Source organism: Myxocyprinus asiaticus, chromosome 42, assembly GCF_019703515.2.
Source record: "Myxocyprinus asiaticus isolate MX2 ecotype Aquarium Trade chromosome 42, UBuf_Myxa_2, whole genome shotgun sequence".
NCBI lineage: Eukaryota > Metazoa > Chordata > Actinopteri > Cypriniformes > Catostomidae > Myxocyprinus > Myxocyprinus asiaticus.
Window position 1 is genome coordinate 14,817,104 of NC_059385.1, and position 18,835 is coordinate 14,835,938.

The following is an 18,835-nucleotide window of genomic DNA, read 5'->3' on the forward strand; positions in this document are numbered from 1 at the left end:
CCGTTACATCCCTACCTCTGTGTTTTTATTTTTTATTTTTAAAGAATGAAAACTGTAACACCAGAATATTTTTTGGTGAGACACCAACACGATAAAAACCAATGCTGCTGCTACGTTTTCTTCTGGTCTGTCTGTCTGCCTTCCTTCCTACTTTCCTTCCTTCCTTCCTTCCTTCCTTCCTACCTACCTACAAGTCATACAATTACATGTTTCTTCCTTACAATAATTATTTATAGGGGCTCTTCTTTCTGAAACGGAAAACAAAGGGGCAGATTCACTAAGAATGAATTGCGGCCGGTAATTGCACTAGTATTTTGCATGTGCACTCTGCGCTGGTTTAGTGCCTGATTCACAAAATAAATTATGCAGATCAGGCAACGGCGCAAACATTCCCACAAAATTGCTGCTGACCGCAATTTGCACGTGCAATTCTGATCTCGCGGCCTGATTCTGAGCGCAGTATAGCGGAGGATGCCACTGACCACCATATTTGTCGCACCCTGCCGGGACTGTACAGCATCACTTTGATCCAGATACCTGGATTATCTCTTAAACAGGCCGAATGTGCGCTTGATGACACCACGCATCTGGATATATGAAAGGTTATAATGCTCTTCTCCATCATTTGATGATGATTTGATTATTTACTGCTGATATGATCGGTTCAAAATGTTCACAAACGTCTCTTAAATAAAATAAAGTTTACTGCCTACTTTCATTTGGTGGTAATAGCGCAATCTAAATATCGTGAGGCAACTTTTGTGAATGAAGTGTAGAATTGAGGTGTTTTGCTTGGAAAAGAATGACAATTATTTCTATGTGTGTGACGATACACTTAGCTCACGAGATGGTACACAATACTGGGTTCACGAGACGAGACGATATTTTAACACTATATACACTACTGGTCAAAAGTTTTGAAACACTTATTCTTATAAATTTTTTCTTCACATTTTAGAATAATAGTAAAGTCATCAAAACTATGGAATAACAAATGGAACTATGGGAATTATGTTGTGACTGAACAAAATCCAAAATAAATCAAAACTGTACTCTTGACATTTTCTCAACCAACTTCTTGAGGTATCACCCTGGGATGCTTTTTAAACAGTATTGAAGGAGTTCCCATCTATGTTGGACACTTATTGGCTGCTTTTCTTTATTATTTGGTCCTAGTCATCCATTTCAAAAACTTTTTTAAATAAGTTTTCATTTTTATAATGAAATAAATTAATATGGTGGCACACTTATATTTTTGTGTACAAAACTAATTTCAAACATTTAAGCATACGCCTTCAGATCAAAAGATTTTTAAGATCATGAGAAACATTTCAGTCAAGTGTTTCAAAACTTTTGACCAGTAGTGCATATGACTGGAAAAAGTATTTTATTCAACTGAAAGTCACAAAATGCAAAACAATGCAGGTGCATTTTGAAATGTTTTAACTAATCATCTTGTAATAAATGTCACTTCAGTTCTACTTTCTGAGTATGAATTGTCAGATGCAGTAAAAGACAGAACAATATGCAAGCACTGTAAAAGGTTTTGCCACAAAGTCAACTGACTGGCTTCTCTTCTGTATGTATGAGTCTCTTCAGACCTGGTTGATTTTAGTTGAGATCTGTAGGTGTCTTTGCATAGTGCTTGTGTTAGCCGCGGTGTACGGCACTATTTTCTTACAGTGCTTGCATATTGGCTGTGTCTCGTTTGGACGGCTGCGTCCTCCGGAGGTCGCATGTGTCGGCCACATACATCATCGAAAAAAAAATGAAACGAGACAGCCTCTGACGTATGCGGCCGATAAATGCGACCTCCGGAGGACACAGCCTTCCAAACGAGACACAGCCTTTGTTCGTGTCTTGTCTGTCACTCTGTCGCCATTTATTGTTTCCACCGGGTACCTAAAATGCTGCCACACAAACTATTTAAAAGTGGTGGGGGCATCTTCTATGCTAATTTCACCCTCACACTCTGATATTGCTGATATTGTGAGACAGCTTTTCACCTCAATGAGAAATATCGTCCCGTTTTAATATCGCGAGATCTTGTGGCACCCCTAATTACTTCATTTAAATACTCGAGACGCAGCACAATTTCAGTGCTGATTGCGCCTGCAAAAATAGATTGCGGGGTGTTAGTGAATAAGACGCGTGTTTTTGGGCTGAAATACCACATGCAAAAGTGACGCAACTGTTTAGTGAATCTGCCCCAAAGTGTGAACTCTTTACATGCTCGTGTTCCCTGATACAGGCTCACACTGCACGCCTCTGAACAAACAATGAGTTTGAGTTTCTTCAACACGAAAGTGTGTGGAGTGTGTGTCACTCTTGAGACATCTTACAGGTTGATGGCCACAGTGAAATACCTGCATTTGGCAGGTGGTGGGTGCTAATTTCATACCCTGGGCTACCATTTAATGTATTTGCTGACTTCCCAGCTCTGTGGTTTTGTCATTTGCCGATATTGTTGATCATGGTTTGTCAGTGACTGTCGCAGTCGGCCACAAGATATTTGTCAGATATCGTCAATATCTGATTACATTGTCCTATCGCTCAGTCCTAATGTGCAACCCAAGTAATGTACTTAAAAGTAATGAACTTCATTGAAAGACTTATGGTAATCTGATTACAAGATTAAATTTAAAGTAGTTTTAAAAAGTAATTGGATTACAGTAATTTATTTCTTAAGTCAAATTGCACCCAACATGTATTGTAATTGAGGCTGACAATCTGCCTAACATCTCTTCTCTTCTGGGTGAACTATCCCTTTGACCTTTTCGTGCTCTCTTTTGTCTCTTGCTTTCACCTTGTTTTTGTCTCTCTCCCTCTGAGTGACCTGTTTATTTAAGTTGGTTTATGGGCTCTCAATGAGCACTGCTTGGCAGTAACATGATGCTGTGTTGATATGAAAGGGTTTCGGAAAGTGTCTGAGAGAAGGCGGGAAGGAAAGAGAGACCCGGGTGCAGTGGAAGTCATTTAAAAGCACAGTTAATGAGGAACAGAAGTGGAAGGAGCGGTTGAGAGAAAGCCAGGCGGGAGTGTTTGTACAGTCTTTCTTGCTTCATAGACTCATTTGCTTTGGCTCTTTTCTGATTACACACTTCTCACTCTTCATGTGTTTCTGCTGCATATGGTAGGGTTTCTTACTATATAAGAGCCAGTTTGGGACAGATGACTCAATTTCCAAGGACAACACTGTATAAATGACACTATTACTTGTAATTCGATTTTTACATTTTAGCAGAGGTTCTTATACCAAAGTACAATCTGATTTAAATGTTCTTGGGTTAGGTGTTTTGCTCGCAGGCCAAACAAAATCCTATGATGAATATTCATGATGTTAGAAGCTCTTTTTTGCATATAGCTGCCGATTAATTGGCATGCAAATAATTGCTTGACAAACATAAATAAAATATATGATATCCTTTATGGCTTTGTAAAAATATTGCAGACGTTGGACTTAATAACTATTAATAATTTAATAATTATTTATTAATAATTAACAATTAATATTATTTTAATTATTCCGATATGTTGAATAGTACTTTAAATATTCAGGTATTTACAGTTCTGTTAAATATCTATTTTGTTATAGGATCTCAGTCCATTTTCCATTCAAACTATTATTTGGAACCCATTGCACTTTAATTTAGTATCATTGTAATTTAATATTTATATTTATTATTATAATTAGTATTGATTTTAATAATCCTTATTACTAGCATTATTATTATGTTTTGTGAATGTGACAGTAAAGCCCTGAGCACTTTACATTCACAACACATACTTTAAGGGAAGTGGATTTCCACACTCTTAAAATATTACGAGTTAATTTTTAGAGCTTGCAAACATCACTTTACAGGGAGAATTAAATTGTGAATTTCATTGTATTTCTACTATTTACATAGATATTTAGAGGCAGTATGTGATTTGGAATTAAAAGTGCACAATAATGGGGCCTGGGTAGCTCAACAAGTATTGATGCTGACTACCTCCCCTGGAGTCGTGAGTTCGAATCCAGGATGTGCTGAGTGACTCCAGCCAGGTCTCCTAAGCAACCAAATTGGCCCGGTTGCTAGGGAGGGTAGAGTTACATGGGGTAACCTCCTCGTTGTCGCAATTAGTGGTTCTCGCTCTCAATGGGGCACATGGTAAGTTGTGCGTGGATCGCAGAGGGTAGCATAAGCCTCCACATGCCGAGTCTCCCCGGTGTCATGCACAACAAGCCACGTGATAAGATGCGCGGATTGACTGTCTCAGAAGCGGAGGCAACTGAGACTTGTCCTCCGCCACCCGGATTGAGGTGGGTAACCGTGCCACCACGAGGACCTACTAAGTAGTGGGAATTGGGCATTCCAAATTGAGAGAAAAGGGGATAAAAAAAATAATTGTGGTTATCTCAAATAATCGTGATTAGTTCAAATAATTGTGATCAATTGGCGTATGTGCATCCCAGATATTTGACATTTACAGAAATACTGCTCAATGTTTCTTGGGCGTTGGACTATATATAGTGTCTCTCACTAAATCCCATCTCTTATTGTCTCCGCAGTGATTCTGAGTCCATTTGGACTGAACGGGATGTTGACCGGCCAGTCCTTCAAGCTCTCTGACCCCCCAACACAGAAGCTTATCGAAGAATGGAACCAGTTCTATCCCATCAGCCCCACCTCCAAGGAGAGTGCAGATGACAAAATGGAGGACATCGACTGGGAGGATGACTCACTGGCAGCAGTAGAGGTGCTTGTTGGTGAGTTGAACCTAAATATGAATTTTTCACTTAAATGGCTGTTAAATGGAAAAATTGCTTTTTTTGCCGACAGTAAAAATAAAGCCTTTTGTCATTAATGCCAAACTTTCATATTGCATAAATTAAAAAATAATAATTAAGAGTGTATAATTAGACAAAAGAAAATTTGACTCTAATGTTTAAAGTATGTGTACATGTTAGGGCAGTGATTCTCAAAATATTTTGATGAACACCCCTAATTCGTTCCCCTACCCCAGCACATCTTCACTACTGTGGTTAGATGTAACATGATGTCTATAAAACAAATTATGGCATTTTTGTCATTACAAACTGTAGGCCTACTCTAAACACATGTAAAAACAATAAATGCAAAATATAAACATTTAAAAGTTGCAACAAAAATGTATTATATTCCCTCACTTCCTTAATGTAGCCTATGACAAATTTAATAGAGCTGAATTAGTGATAGGATAATATGTATTATGAATCTATTTCTGCCTAAAGTACAGTTAGTGTTGCTAAAGTAAATTAAAGTGTGGTCATGTAGAATTCTGTGCCGAATTTAAATGGTTTCCACGTCTCGTGCCATGCTTCTCACTGGTTCTCGTGGTACTGCAATGATCAGAAGTTGTGAGTTTTAGACCTTGAGACTGGTCTGTGAGTAAAAACACACCTGCTTTGCGCTCACACTTCTCTGTTCGTTGAGCCGTACAGGTGCATTAACAGAGGTTGTGACTTTGCCTGTCTATTTGATGCTGCTAAACTAGATACTTCAGATGTGTCGCTAGACTGTAGAATCAGATGAACCACGGTACAAATGTTTACCAACAAATGGGAAACAGGAATTTGACGATAGATTCAGGGTTGGGGAGTAACAGAATACATGTAACAGGATTACGTATTTAAAATACAAAATATTAGTAACTGTATTCCACTACAGTTACAATTTAAATCATTGGTAATTAGAATACAGTTGCATTAAAAAAGTATTTTGATTACTGAAGAGATTACTTTGCATTTTATTGTCATTTGTTTCATTTCATATTTAGTCCTTTCAGATGGAAAATATTTATACATATAAATGATGTGATCCAAAGTGCATTTGAACAGCAGTGAAACACTTTCTTATGATGTGTTACATTCATACGAGCAGACAGAGAAGTAAGTTTGAAGTAAGTTTGGAGCAGAAGAAAGAAATAAACCTTGTGTAAATTGTCATCTTTACGCTAAGCTAAAATGCTATTTTAAGGCACGATCAAATTTTTTTATCAAGAAAATTCAAGTTGGATCATAATTTATTTTTTCTAGTAAGACCTTTGATATTAGGGCAAAAATCATATTCTTGATAATAATTTTTGTATTGTTTTCCTGTACAAAATATCTAAAAATCCTTAAAACAAGATCAGTTTGATTTATCTTGTTTTAGAAACAACACTGCATAAGATACTTAGGTTTTTCAGAGAATGTATTTTTAACGTGTATTTTGTCTTGCTGTACTGGCAGAGTTTTTATAGTCAAAACAAGTGAAAAAATCTACCAGTGCTGAAGAAGTAATCCAAAGTATTTAGAATACGTTACTGACCTTGAGTAATCTAACGAAATACGTTACAAATGACATTTTACAGCATGTATTCTGTAATCTGTAGTGGAATAAATTTCAAAAGTAACCCTCCCAACCCTGGATATATTTGATTAACATGAATGATAAACGTCCCTCATTTGTAACCTAACGCCCCCCTCTGTACTAATTTGCTCCCAGTGCCCCCTGGCATCCTTTGAACGGCCACTGGGGGGTCGGTACCACCCCCGTTGAGAACCACTGTGTTAGGGAAACCTCAAAACTGATTACATCACTACTATCTGTAAAAAAAAAATAAATAAAAATAAATAAATAAAATAAAAACATGCTGTAACTTATGTTTTACATGCTATAAATGATCTTATAAGAACAATATAATAAACAGAATGAAAGATGGGTAACGTAATATCTTTTAAAACCTGATATAAAGATTGTTTGAATTCAGATAGTTGGCCCTTATTTTATTACTGGCATGCCAATAATTAAACCAGCCTCACTTCTATTGATTAACTGATAACAATATGGTCACAGATATATTGGTCATTGGTCATCTTTAGTTGCTTATTGTGTAAATGTGTGGTTGTTTCCTCCAGGTGGTGTGCGCATGGTGTATCCCGCATGCCTGGTGTTGGTCCCACAGTCAGACATCCCCACTGTAACACCTGCGGGGTCCTCAAACTGCAGTGCTGTCTATTCTAATGGCCTACATGTGACTGCTTTAAACCGGGACCCCGCCATCTCCTCTGTGACCCTGACCCCTCCCACCTCACCTGAGGAGGCCCAGACAGGTAAACACGCCTCGACCCTGACTCAGGCCCATACAACAATGTGATCGTGGTTCGTTCAAGGTGCTTGAAGTACTTGAATTTGGCTTTTTCAAATTTAAGTCCTGGAAAACCCTTGAAAATAGCCATTTTTACCAAGAGGTGCTTAAAGTTCTTGAATTACAGAAAATCGTAAAACACGTTGCTTAAGTCATTTAATAAATGAAATGTATTTATTTTCAGAAAAACACGACGACAGACCACTAGACCACTGCTGAAGCAGGCAGTGCATAGACAGCACCTGTTACTTTTGGCAATGCTGTTCAGGATTTAAAAAAGATATTTTATAGATACTGCTGTGGCAGTTTTAATTAAAAATTACTCTCCAGAGTGAAAAAATTAGATGAGATGTAAAACTTTCTGAGATTTGAATGCAGATCAATGGAGGATTCAGTTTTGTGAGCCGTGTAGCACCCCCTTGTGTAAAGAAAGCTTTGTGTCTCACAAAATAGGTTATTTCTGACAACATTTGGTTCAGTATCAAAATATGTTGACAAACATGTCCCTTGACTTTTTTAGTCATGAAAAAGCTTTCAAATAGTGAAAAAATAAAAAAATAATTAAGGTATCATTCTATAACCTAACCTTTAATGAAATGAAATGGCTTGACTCTGTTTTGCTAATTTTTTAGAAAATATAGTTGAAATTGTCAATTCATCTGAATTTGTTTTAATGACATCTCGAGCATAGTCCTTGAAAACAAATAAAAATATGCTTGAAAGTCCTTAAAAGTCCCATGAATTTCACTTTGAAGCATCTGTACGAACCCTGTGTGATGGAAGTCAAAATCATGATTTGCCACACAGCACAAACAACAGCTTACAACAACTTCAAATACGTCTCACCAATCAGAATTTTGTGTCAGAACTATCCATTCTGAAGTCCAATAATGTGGCAGCCAAATACTTAGGATATAGTTAGACAAGTTATTGTCATGTTTTTATTTGCATATTTTATTGTCTACTACGCTCTCCCACTTTCTCTCTTTCTTTCCCTTTCCAGTCCACTCTCATTCTGAGCAAAAGTGGATGCGGTTGCCAATGGCGATGGATGGATTCACTGTTGACAGCACTAGTCACCACGGTGGCAAAATTCCACGCAGGATGGCCAATCAGGTGGTAGAAACTGTCTGGCAGGAGTGCAACATCAACCAAACTCAGAACAAGTGAGTGTGCTCAGACATGCTCAGATGAGCTCAAAGCATATCTTGGATCTGATAATCCCATTTCACAGTCATGCTTAATCAAACACAGAGCAACAATGCACAATCAGACAAACACCTCCGAGCCACAGAATGTCTTATATTTATTATTGTTTATTAAAGAAAAAAATTAACAATTTCTGCGAAGTATTATGTATTTTTGTAATTTAGGCAAAGTTAACAATTACAAGAATAGGGGGACTTGACGCAGTATTCGAGCCTAGGGTTTTCACGGTGTACGGTGTTACTGGTTCTACTCGGTACAAGGGACAACACCGGTGTAATTTTATACCAGGTAAAAAGGGGAAACATTATGAATGGAACTTCCAATATCAATACAATAGCCTAACGAATAGAATAGCCTTAAATAAAGAATAGTTGCCTAATGAAGAGTTCAGTTCGCTTTATTTCCACAGAGCAGTTCGTTGTGAGCTCAACTCTGCAGGGTCACTTTATATATAGCCTATACATCTGTGATTAAATCATAAAATAATACTAAAACACGTTCACCTCGAACCATGATTTATATTTCAGTGGTTATTGTCATCATTATAATTATTATGTTTACATTTATAATTGTTTTAGATCTTAATTTGTATTAGTAATCTTCCGCCTGATGTTATAGACGGATACATGCATCACAGGAAATTAAAAGGTGGGTTATATATGTTTGTTTGTTTTTTTTACCACTTCGTTATTTTAATTGCTTTTTCGTTTCGTTTGAAGTGCAATTTGAATTTAGAAATGTCTTTGGTTTTAGTTTTTAGTTTTTTAAATACATTTTATTTTCAATGCAAAATCACTAAAGCAAGAATATTCACTGATCCCTCAGCTGGGGGTTGACAATGTAATTGGGTATTGTGATATTTTTATTTCATATAAAAATATCGTGAACATATTTCTTGCATATTGCCCAGCACTAGGAGGGAACAAAACGAATGTATTCACACACATTCAAAGTCAATACCCTTCCGAAGCAGCTAAACTGGGACCTGGGATAAAAGGTCATAAAACGCCAACATTAAACCCGTAACAACCCACAATAAGTGATGTATTTGCCAGACAACGAAAAACCCGACCGGTAGCCCATGATGGAGAGAATGCAGGTTCGTTACCAAAGAGATGTTGCCCTTCACAACTGTTGAAAAGCCATCTTTCATAAAGTTGAACACACATTTTAATTCTAATTCATTTTCATTTGAATTTTTAGTTAAAATAAATAAAGTTCAACGTTTGAAATCAAGCTGCTTTGAGTTATTGTTTAGACAATTGCTTAACGAAAATTACCCCCATAGTACCACTTGGCATCCAACCAGTGGTAATACCGGTGTTAGTCGGTTTGAACGTGAACATCGCACCGGTGTGAAAATTATGGTATCGTGGCAAGTCTATTCAAGCCACGCTGTAAATTGTTGTATGAACAGAATAATTTGAGAGTCATGCTTATAGTAAGTATGGTTGTCACTCCCAAACACTGACTTAGTAAAAGTAGCTATAGAGACTTTGCAGTAGATGCAGGGAGTTTGATTCAGATCTTTTATCCTTGTGTCTCCACAGACGCAAATTCTCCGCCACAGCCTCCAACGGGACCAACGAGGAGGAGACACTGACAAAAGTGGGCGCCTGGGACTTTGTTGAATCCACACAGAGATCAAATTGTAACTGTTCAAGGTACAGATGCTCACACACACTCACTGCTTTACTCTCAAAAGCTCTCCTTATTTAACTGTCCCACGTTGCTGCTGCTACTAATCACTTTTCAGCTCTTACAATCTCATTTGTCACTATGAAATGGCAGGCATTATGTTTGCCATGGAGTAATAAAGAAGCTCTTTGTGAAGACATGCAAAACTAGTTTCTGAGTGATGCCGCTCATTGTGATGTCATCATAAGTCATGAACAGATTCTTATTTGCTTCGCTTTGATGTAGAGAAGGAATTAACTTAAAGGGATTTAGTACAACAGTCAGGTTCCAGAAGAAAAAGTCCTAGTCATTTTCTCCATAGACTAATTGATTTTTAGCGATGACTTATAAACCCTTAAACAGACCTACCATGAGCTCCGAGGTTGTTAATCAGTTGTTTGTGCTTCTGTTGAAGCCATTGTTCCACGTTATTTCAGCTTCATATTTTTTTTAAATAGTGTTTAATAACGGAATTCCTGGTGAAGAACTACAAATTCCCATGATCCTGAAGAGAAAACATCCACCAGATACAGTTGAAGTCAGAAGTTTACATACATCTTAGCCAAATACATTTAAGTTCTTCACAATTCCTGATTTTTAATAGTAGAAAACGTTCCCTGTCTTAGGTTAGTTAGGATCACTATTTTAAGAATGTGAAATGTCAGAATAATAGCAGAGAAAATGATTTATTTCAGCTTTTATTTCTTTCATCATATTCCCAGTGGGTCAGAAGTTTACATACAATTTGTCAGTATTTGGTAGCATTGCCTTTACATTGTTTAACTTGGGTCAAACGTTTTGGGTAGCCTTCCACAAGCTTCTTACAATAAGTTGCTGGGATTTTGGCCCATTCCTCCAGACAGAACTGGTGTAACTGAGTCAGGTTTGTAGGCCTCCTTGCTCGCACACACTTTTTCAGTTCTGCCTACAAATTTTCTATCGGATTGAGGTCAGGGCTTTGTGATAGCCACTCCAATACCTTGACTTTGTTGTCCTTAAGCCATTTTGCCACAACTTTGGAGGTATGCTTGAGGTTATTGTCCAATTGGAAGACCCATTTGCGACTGAGCTTTAACTTCATGGCTGATGTCTTGAGATGTTGCTTCAATATATCCACATAATTTTCCTTCCTCATGATGCCAGCTATTTTGTGAAGTGCATCAGTCCCTCCTGCAGCAAAGCACCCCCACAACATGATGCTGCCACCCCCATGCTTAACGGTTGGGATGGTGTTCTTCGGCTTGCAAACCTCACCCTTTTTCCTTCAAACACAATGATGGTCATTATGACCAAACAGTTACATTTTTGTTTCATCAGACTAGAGGATATTTCTCAAAAAAGTAAAATGTGCACTTGCAAACTGTAGTCTGGCTTTTTTATGGCAGTTTTGGAGCAGTGGCATTTTCCTTGCTGAGCAGCCTTTCAGGTTATATTGATATTGGACTCATTTTACTGTGGATATAGATACTTGTGTACCTGTTTCCTCCAGCATCTTCACAAGGTCCTTTGCTGTTGTTCTGGGATTGATTTTCACTTTTCGCACCAAACTACATTCATCTCTAGGAGACAGAATGCGTCTCCTTCCTGAGCGGTATGATGGCTGCGCGGTCCCATGGTGTTTATACTTGTGTACTATTGTTTGTACAGATGAACGTGGTACCTTCAGGCATTTGAAAATTGCTCCTAAGGATGAACCAGACTTGTGGAGGTCCACAATTTATTTTATTTTTTTCTGAGGTCTTCGCTGATTTCTTTTGATTTTCACATGATGTCAAGCAAAGAGGCACTGAGTTTGAAGGTAGGCCTTAAAAAACACCCAGAGGTACACCTCCAATTGACTCCAATTAGCCTAAAAGAAGCTAATTGGCTAATTGCCTAAAGGCTTGACATCATTTTCTGGAGTTTTCCAAGCTGCTTAAAGGTACAGTTAACTTAGTGTATGTAAACTTCTGACCCACTGCAATTGTGATAGTCAATTAAAAGTGAAACAATCTGTCTGTTAACAGTTGTTGGAAAAATGACTTAATTACTTAAGCAGATGTCCTAAACTATAAAACTGTAGTTTACTAATATGAAATCTGTGGAGTGGTTAAAAAATGAGGTTTAATGACTTCAGCCTAAGTGTATGTGAACTTTTGACTTCAGCTGTAATTGCAGCTAACCAAGCATGTCAAACGAGTTTGTGAATGACGCAATTGAGTAGTTCTCCCTACACTCTTACAATATGTATATATTTGCATATATTTAAATATTTTGCAACATAATTAAAATATTGTTTAATATACTTATAATCAACAAATCATTTAAAATCAGTAGTTTTATATTTTTTCATAGATTTTTTATTTAAAAACATAATTCACTATGCTTCATGGAATTGTAGTTTATTCCCTCATTTAAGACGTAAGGTCACAGTCTTGTACCTTTTGTCTGACTTTCAAATTCTTTTTTGCTTCAAATCAGAGTTTGTAGTTTGGTGATTCATCTCAGAGCTGGTTGGTTTGGTTCATGGCTTAGAACTCTTTGATGAAGGATTTTATGCTAACCCTATGGGAAAAAACGAATGGGGAAAAATACTTCCGGAACCCAGATGACTGAAAAAGTGGGCAGGCACTGTTGGGCTCTATTACACGACTCTCTGGAATACTTGATTGTGGTTGGTTTTTCTCAAATTTTTTTGGTCAGATATTTTTGTATATTGGCCACTTAACTATGTAGTTGATCGTCATACCAGGCAACTGATTTCCCACATAACTGTGCTAGTTTCAAGGCTCTCTTATTCTTTTGCAGTCTTCTCACATAATAAAATAATTTCAACTCAAAAATAATTTCAATATTTCATGTCCTTTTATGCATTTATTTGGTTAAGTAGCCGTGTAATAGCCATGTATTATTTAACCCCTTCAGGGTGATTCAAGACCCGTCTACTATGCATTATTTTGCAAAAATTACCGACTGTACATTATCCCTGACTTATGTTTGTTTGTGTGTGAAGGTAGATGTGGTAATGCTTTTCAGAGGGGTCTCTAAACAGTTATGCACTCATTCAGACTGCAAACACACCTATTCAGACTGTATTCACACCCAGTGGTGCACCGATCAGGAATTTTGAAGCGATACTGATCTCTGTTTTTTTTTTTAACCGATACTGATTTAAAAGTGCCCTTTGCCACACTTTTTACAAGTTATATTGTGCAGTTAAATGTTTATGTCCCACACAGTTAAATTATGGTAACACTTTACAGAAAGGTTCCATTTGTTAACATCATTTAACAACATTACTGTAGTTAACACAAACTAATGAACTTAATGTTAGTTACAACATATACTATTACATTTTTAAAATCAAAAGTTGTATTAGTTAACATTAGTTAATGCACTATGAACTAACAATGAATAATTGTATTTTTATTAACTAACATTATGATTCATAAATGCTGTAAAAATATATTGTTCATTATTTGTTCATGACACCTAATGCACTGACTAATTTTAAAGAAATGAAACCTTTTAATTAAGTGTAACCAAAATGACATTAAAATTACATTAATTGTGAATTGCTAAAATTTATTTGTATTGAAAACCGTTATTAATAGTTCTGCTGCCAATATCAAACGGTCATTGTGACATACTGGCAAACAAAAACCATGAGAGCATCACACACAGAGGAGATACTTTCTAAAATAAGAAAAAAATATCTGGGGGCCTGGGCAGCTCAGTGAGTATTGATGCTGACTACCACCCCTGGAGTTGCGAGTTCAAATTCAGGGTGTGCTGAGTGACTCCAGCCAGGTCTCCTAAGCAACTTAATTAGCCCGGTTGCTAGGGGGGGTAGAGTCACATGGGGTAACCTCCTCATGGTCGCTATAATGTGTGGTTCTCAATCTCGGTGGGGCATGTGGTGAGTTGTGCGTGGATGCCGCTGAGAATAACGTGAGCCTCCACACACGCTACGTCTCTGCGGTATCGCGCTCAACAAGCCACGTGATAAACTGCACGGATTGACGGTCTCAGACACGGAGGCAACTGAGATTTGTCTTCCGCCACCCGGATTGAGGCAAGTCACTATGCCACCACAAGGACTTAGAGCGCATTGGGAATTGGGCATTCCAAATTGGGGAGAAAAGGGAAAAAAAAGAAAAATATATCAATTACAAGCTCTAAAACTGCTCCAGTGAGAAATCATTAATATCTATGATTTGTTTACTGTCTTTGGCATTTTTCTGTAACACAAATCACTAATTATTAAGGAAAATGTGTGAAGATGCTGTGCCGTTATGATTCAAATGTAATTGCTGTTATTAGTAGTAATGTGACCAACATTACTCTGGTTTAAATTGGGATCCTTACAGAATAGCACTGAGATGAGTGACTGAGATATTTAGAGCACCTGGAGAGCACGCAAGTTTGATTGACTCTGCGAGTGAGCATATTGAAGGGAGTGAAGCTGAAAGTGCTCATGATCACTCAAACAGCCTCTATCCCTCAACACAACATCTGATTGTCACGACTCACGTTACATCACATATACTCAGATTTGTATACGCGTGTTTATTTGTTGTTTAATTCATTTTTATACCCGTTTGCAGTCTCATTATCCTCTCCATGCTCACAGTGCAGCGAGTCAGAATAACTACCATAATGACTCTAGAAAATGGGCAACTTAATATTCAAACACATGTAATTCTTACACATTTTTAAAAACAAACCTGCAAATTCATCTGAATAGCAGCATGTCTGAAAGTTAAAATTTATGAATACTTAGAATTGCCAACAATTCACCCTCCAGAGGCCACACTGTCATGCATCAAGGGCTGCGAAAGCACTTATTCATTAGAGTAGCAGTGTATGTTTGATTCCCTGCGTGCTGCAAAAATGATCAGTCCTGTTTTTAGGCACAGTCGCCGATCACAGACTTAAGACGAAGATTGGCCGATTTAGATCGGTGGCCGATCAATCGGTGCACCCCTACTCACACCCTCTGGGTTCTGACTGCAAAGTAGCCTGTGGTTTCTTTGTTTACATATTTGGGCTAAATTTAGGTCCTCGACCCCCAATCTCCCACACACTACATATGAACTGCACACTCTAGCCTTTCTCTCAAATACAATCGTGCACACACACACCAAACCGTTTAATATCTGTGCCGAGCTGAAGTTTCCTGGCTTTGTAACATGAATGATTGTTGTGAAAGGCTTGCGCTGGGCGTTTGTAAGGGAGGGAAGAAAGCAGTGTATTAAAAGAGTTTGGAGGTTGAGAATGGTAACTGACACTCAAGCACACCATTATAAACGAGAAAGACTGAACCCACAGGGAAAGTCTGGCAGCTGTGTTGCTTTACATATCGCCAAAAAAGTGTGGACACACGTTATCAGGTCAGACAGACTCTGATAGCAGTGGAGTGCTTGTTGTTAAAAGCATATTGTAGCTGTTTCTCAAGCCTGTCCTTGGACTCGACAAGTGGAAAATCTTTATTCAAATAGTCTTTTTTTTTTTTTTTTTTTTTTAAGGATCCAATAATAATTTAAAAATATCCAATAATGACCTAATTAAGAAACTTTTAAATTTTTCAGTTACATGACTTAAAGGTCTATTAAACCTGAATATTTTTTAGAAACCCTGAATGAATAAAAGAAAATTCTGATTTGTGGTAATAAGCTTTCTTATTAATGATATCATCAATTCTTAACTCATAACTCAGTCTCATGCCCCAACTCTGTGATGTGGTGTATTAAAAGCTATCTCTTTCTTATCAGGCACAAATCACTGAAGCAGAGAGCAGGCAGTACGCCCGGCCAGCTGCCCACCGCTGGTCAGACCCAGCAGCCGCCTATCAAGCACAAAGCCGGGGAGAAGCCAGAAAAAGGCGACAAACAACAGAAACGCCCGCAAACACCTTTCCACCACCGCAACTCTGTCTGTGAAGATGTTTCCATGGAAACTGATGCCTCTTCAGGCCAGCGCTTGGCCCTTAGAGGTCAGGAGGGTGGGCGATTTCCCGGGCTCCGTCCATCTGATGTGAGCACTGGCTCTAAACCTCCACAGCTACACAGTGGGAGTGGAGCTACCGTGGGCGCCAGTGGACCGACAGAGATGGTAGGCTCCCCTCGACCACCACCGCTGAGCCCTCACCCCTGCGAACGGGGTGAGGAATCCTCCGACGTCAAGAACCCCTCAACCCCCCATAGTCAACAATTTTCCCCTCCCTCTGTGGAGCCTTGCCTCTTGCCCCAGAAGGGCCCAGATGACACCCATTTGGAGCCACTCACTCAAACTTTCCCCCCTGCATACACTGAGACCTTGGAGCCCACCCCGTATATCAGTGCCGCAGTTCACCTGGAAGACGACGGAAGTCACACGCCATGGAGATTCTTTAACTTACCGCGTAGGAAAGATTCAGAGTTTCCCACACCATCGTTACCAGGAGACAAACTCAGAGAAGAGACATTAATCGGAGCTGAAGGGATTATGTCTGTTACAGAGTAAGTAATAGATTCTTTACAACCATCACAAAATGTAAAGCTGCCTATTCTACACTTCTGTAACAGTTTTCCCCTTTTGCCCATTTTTTATTTTATTCAGAAATAGCACAACAATTCACTCTCACTCATGATAGAAATGGCTGAACATCAAAACGTGAGAGGAAACGAAAGAGTTTTGGGGCACTTTGCCGTATATAAATCATGGGACAAAAGTATGAACGTGAGAAGAGTGAAGATGATAGAACAGAGTGAAAATCAAAGATATGAATATTTTGTTCAGACTTTTAAGAATGAAGTGAAAGCAGACATTGCTGCCAAAACCAGGACTGCTTAGAAGCCTAATATATATGTATAAATATTTATTCTTACAAGGAATGTTTCTGGTTTAATTCAAGTTAATCTCATCCACCTTTTTTTAAAGAAAAAAATCGTGTTCAGCAAGACAAATAATTTAAGTAAACGGGTCCAATAAACAAAACGTTGACTACACACTGTTTTAAAAGTACAGCTGCAGTACTTAAACATAATGCATGTTAACATGACTTTAGTTTGATAAAATCGTTTACTAATCTTGTCTGTGTACAATTGTCCAATATTTCTATCTTCGTTGTCTTGAAAATGGAGTGCCAGTAAACCCTGTAGCCAAAATCCCAGTAACTTTCGCACAATGTGAAAGAAACCAAAAAGAGTAGACATGACTTGAGATTTCACTGAGCCGGTTTACATACACACCAGTACACTGATTACTCCCAAAAAATAGCTTAAAAAAATAATAATAATAATCAGACAAAGCAAGAAAACCGTGTTTATATAACATTTGAAATAATCGCTTATTCTCTGCTTTTGACTTCAAATGTGAAGAGGCATGCGCACAACACGTGCACACATCAGATTAGCCCGTAAGAACGCTGGTAAAGGTGCTTGCATGCAACGCGAAATTGCTGTAATGGGCAGCAATCTACTGTGAACTCACCATGGTGTTCTGTGTAAAAGTCCGCACTCATATCTGGGCCAGGAACTGCTGTCATGTCCTTGTGTGTATTTGAATTCTCTGCTGTTATTCGCTCTGACCACGGAGCCTCTCTCATATCTGTTCTGCGAGTGATGTTGAACTCGTGCCCGCCAGGAACTGCTGTCACGTCCGTGTGTGATTTTGAAATCTCAGCTGTACTGCAGCGCAGTGATTGGATGGAAGCGTTCCTTCTTATGATTAATCTGGAGAAACACTCAGAATCTAATGACTTGATAGTGTACTCTAATGCCAACCACAACTCAGAGTTTATGCATATACCACATATTTTATGACATTGCTTCAAGTTACACAAAATGGCGAAAAATAAATTAAACACTTTACACTTAAAAACATAATGAGTGCTAAGTTTTCAATGATGTGCAACCTGTATATCGTTAGCATCTCAGAAATTGTGTTTTGGGGTTTCATGACCCTTGTCGGCCCATGTTCCTGAATACTAAAGCATTATGTTAAACGTATGCATGTACATGTTAATGAGCTCATGGTTGTGATGTCATAGCCATGTAGATATCTGAATGACCCATTTTTGCAGATTAGTTTTGATAAATATGCTGGATGGACTGTGTAGTCCATAATACGTATGCTTAAACTGTTTGCATTCTCTTTTAAAACCACCCTGACGTCTCAAAGAATGAGAACTGATAGTACATATTTTCAGGATTTAAAGCTCTCCATAACCTGTAAACAGCCAGTAGGATTGTGCAGTGTTGGCCAGATCCCAGTCCTGGCTCTTTTCACTGTATTCTGCATTTGTGTTGTGTAATAATGGCTTAAGCAAGTCTGTTTCTAAAGTGAGAGCGAGAACCCCTTAGCAGACCCTCTCTCTGTCAGCAGAGCCCCTTAATCCCTCCACTCACAGCCCTGTTATTGCCAGTGGCCAGAGTTTGTTAGCAGGAGCCCCCAATACTGAATCCCAAACTTCCTCGTTTGTTTGTGAAGTATGTGTTTTGAAATATTTGTGATGTATGTTTGTTACCCCCACATTACAAGAACGCATTTTATGTATTTATGGGACTGCACACTTGCAATGGCTATTAGCCAAGCATTTGCATGCTTGTATAGACATTGCTTCTGTCCTTAGTTTTCAGTAGACACTTTGCATAACATCTTGTTCTGAAGGGACATGTTTTTGGGAGACTAGTTGACTAAACGGTTCTGATGCTGCTAGTCGACACTGGAATTACTAGTCGGTTAATATTTCCCCCCATTAAACTGATCATAATTTTTACACATTTACGTTTGACTTTATATTTTTTACAGAGGCTGCACTTAAATTACTGTCATA

The 18,835-nt window shown here is 38.2% G+C and overlaps 1 protein-coding gene across 3 annotated transcripts in view; it reads left to right on the top strand.

Moving 5' to 3' along the window:
- Positions 1-18,835, top strand: part of LOC127432502 (mediator of RNA polymerase II transcription subunit 13-like) — a 138,851-nt gene that overhangs the window by 76,571 nt on the left and 43,445 nt on the right. For all 3 annotated transcript variants that reach the window (XM_051683644.1, XM_051683645.1, XM_051683646.1), the window contains exons 5-9: positions 4,553-4,750; positions 6,923-7,117; positions 8,156-8,318; positions 9,912-10,025; positions 15,792-16,517. In XM_051683644.1, the coding sequence (XP_051539604.1) occupies positions 4,553-4,750; positions 6,923-7,117; positions 8,156-8,318; positions 9,912-10,025; positions 15,792-16,517 (1,396 nt within the window). The remainder of the gene's footprint in view (positions 1-4,552; positions 4,751-6,922; positions 7,118-8,155; positions 8,319-9,911; positions 10,026-15,791; positions 16,518-18,835) is intronic.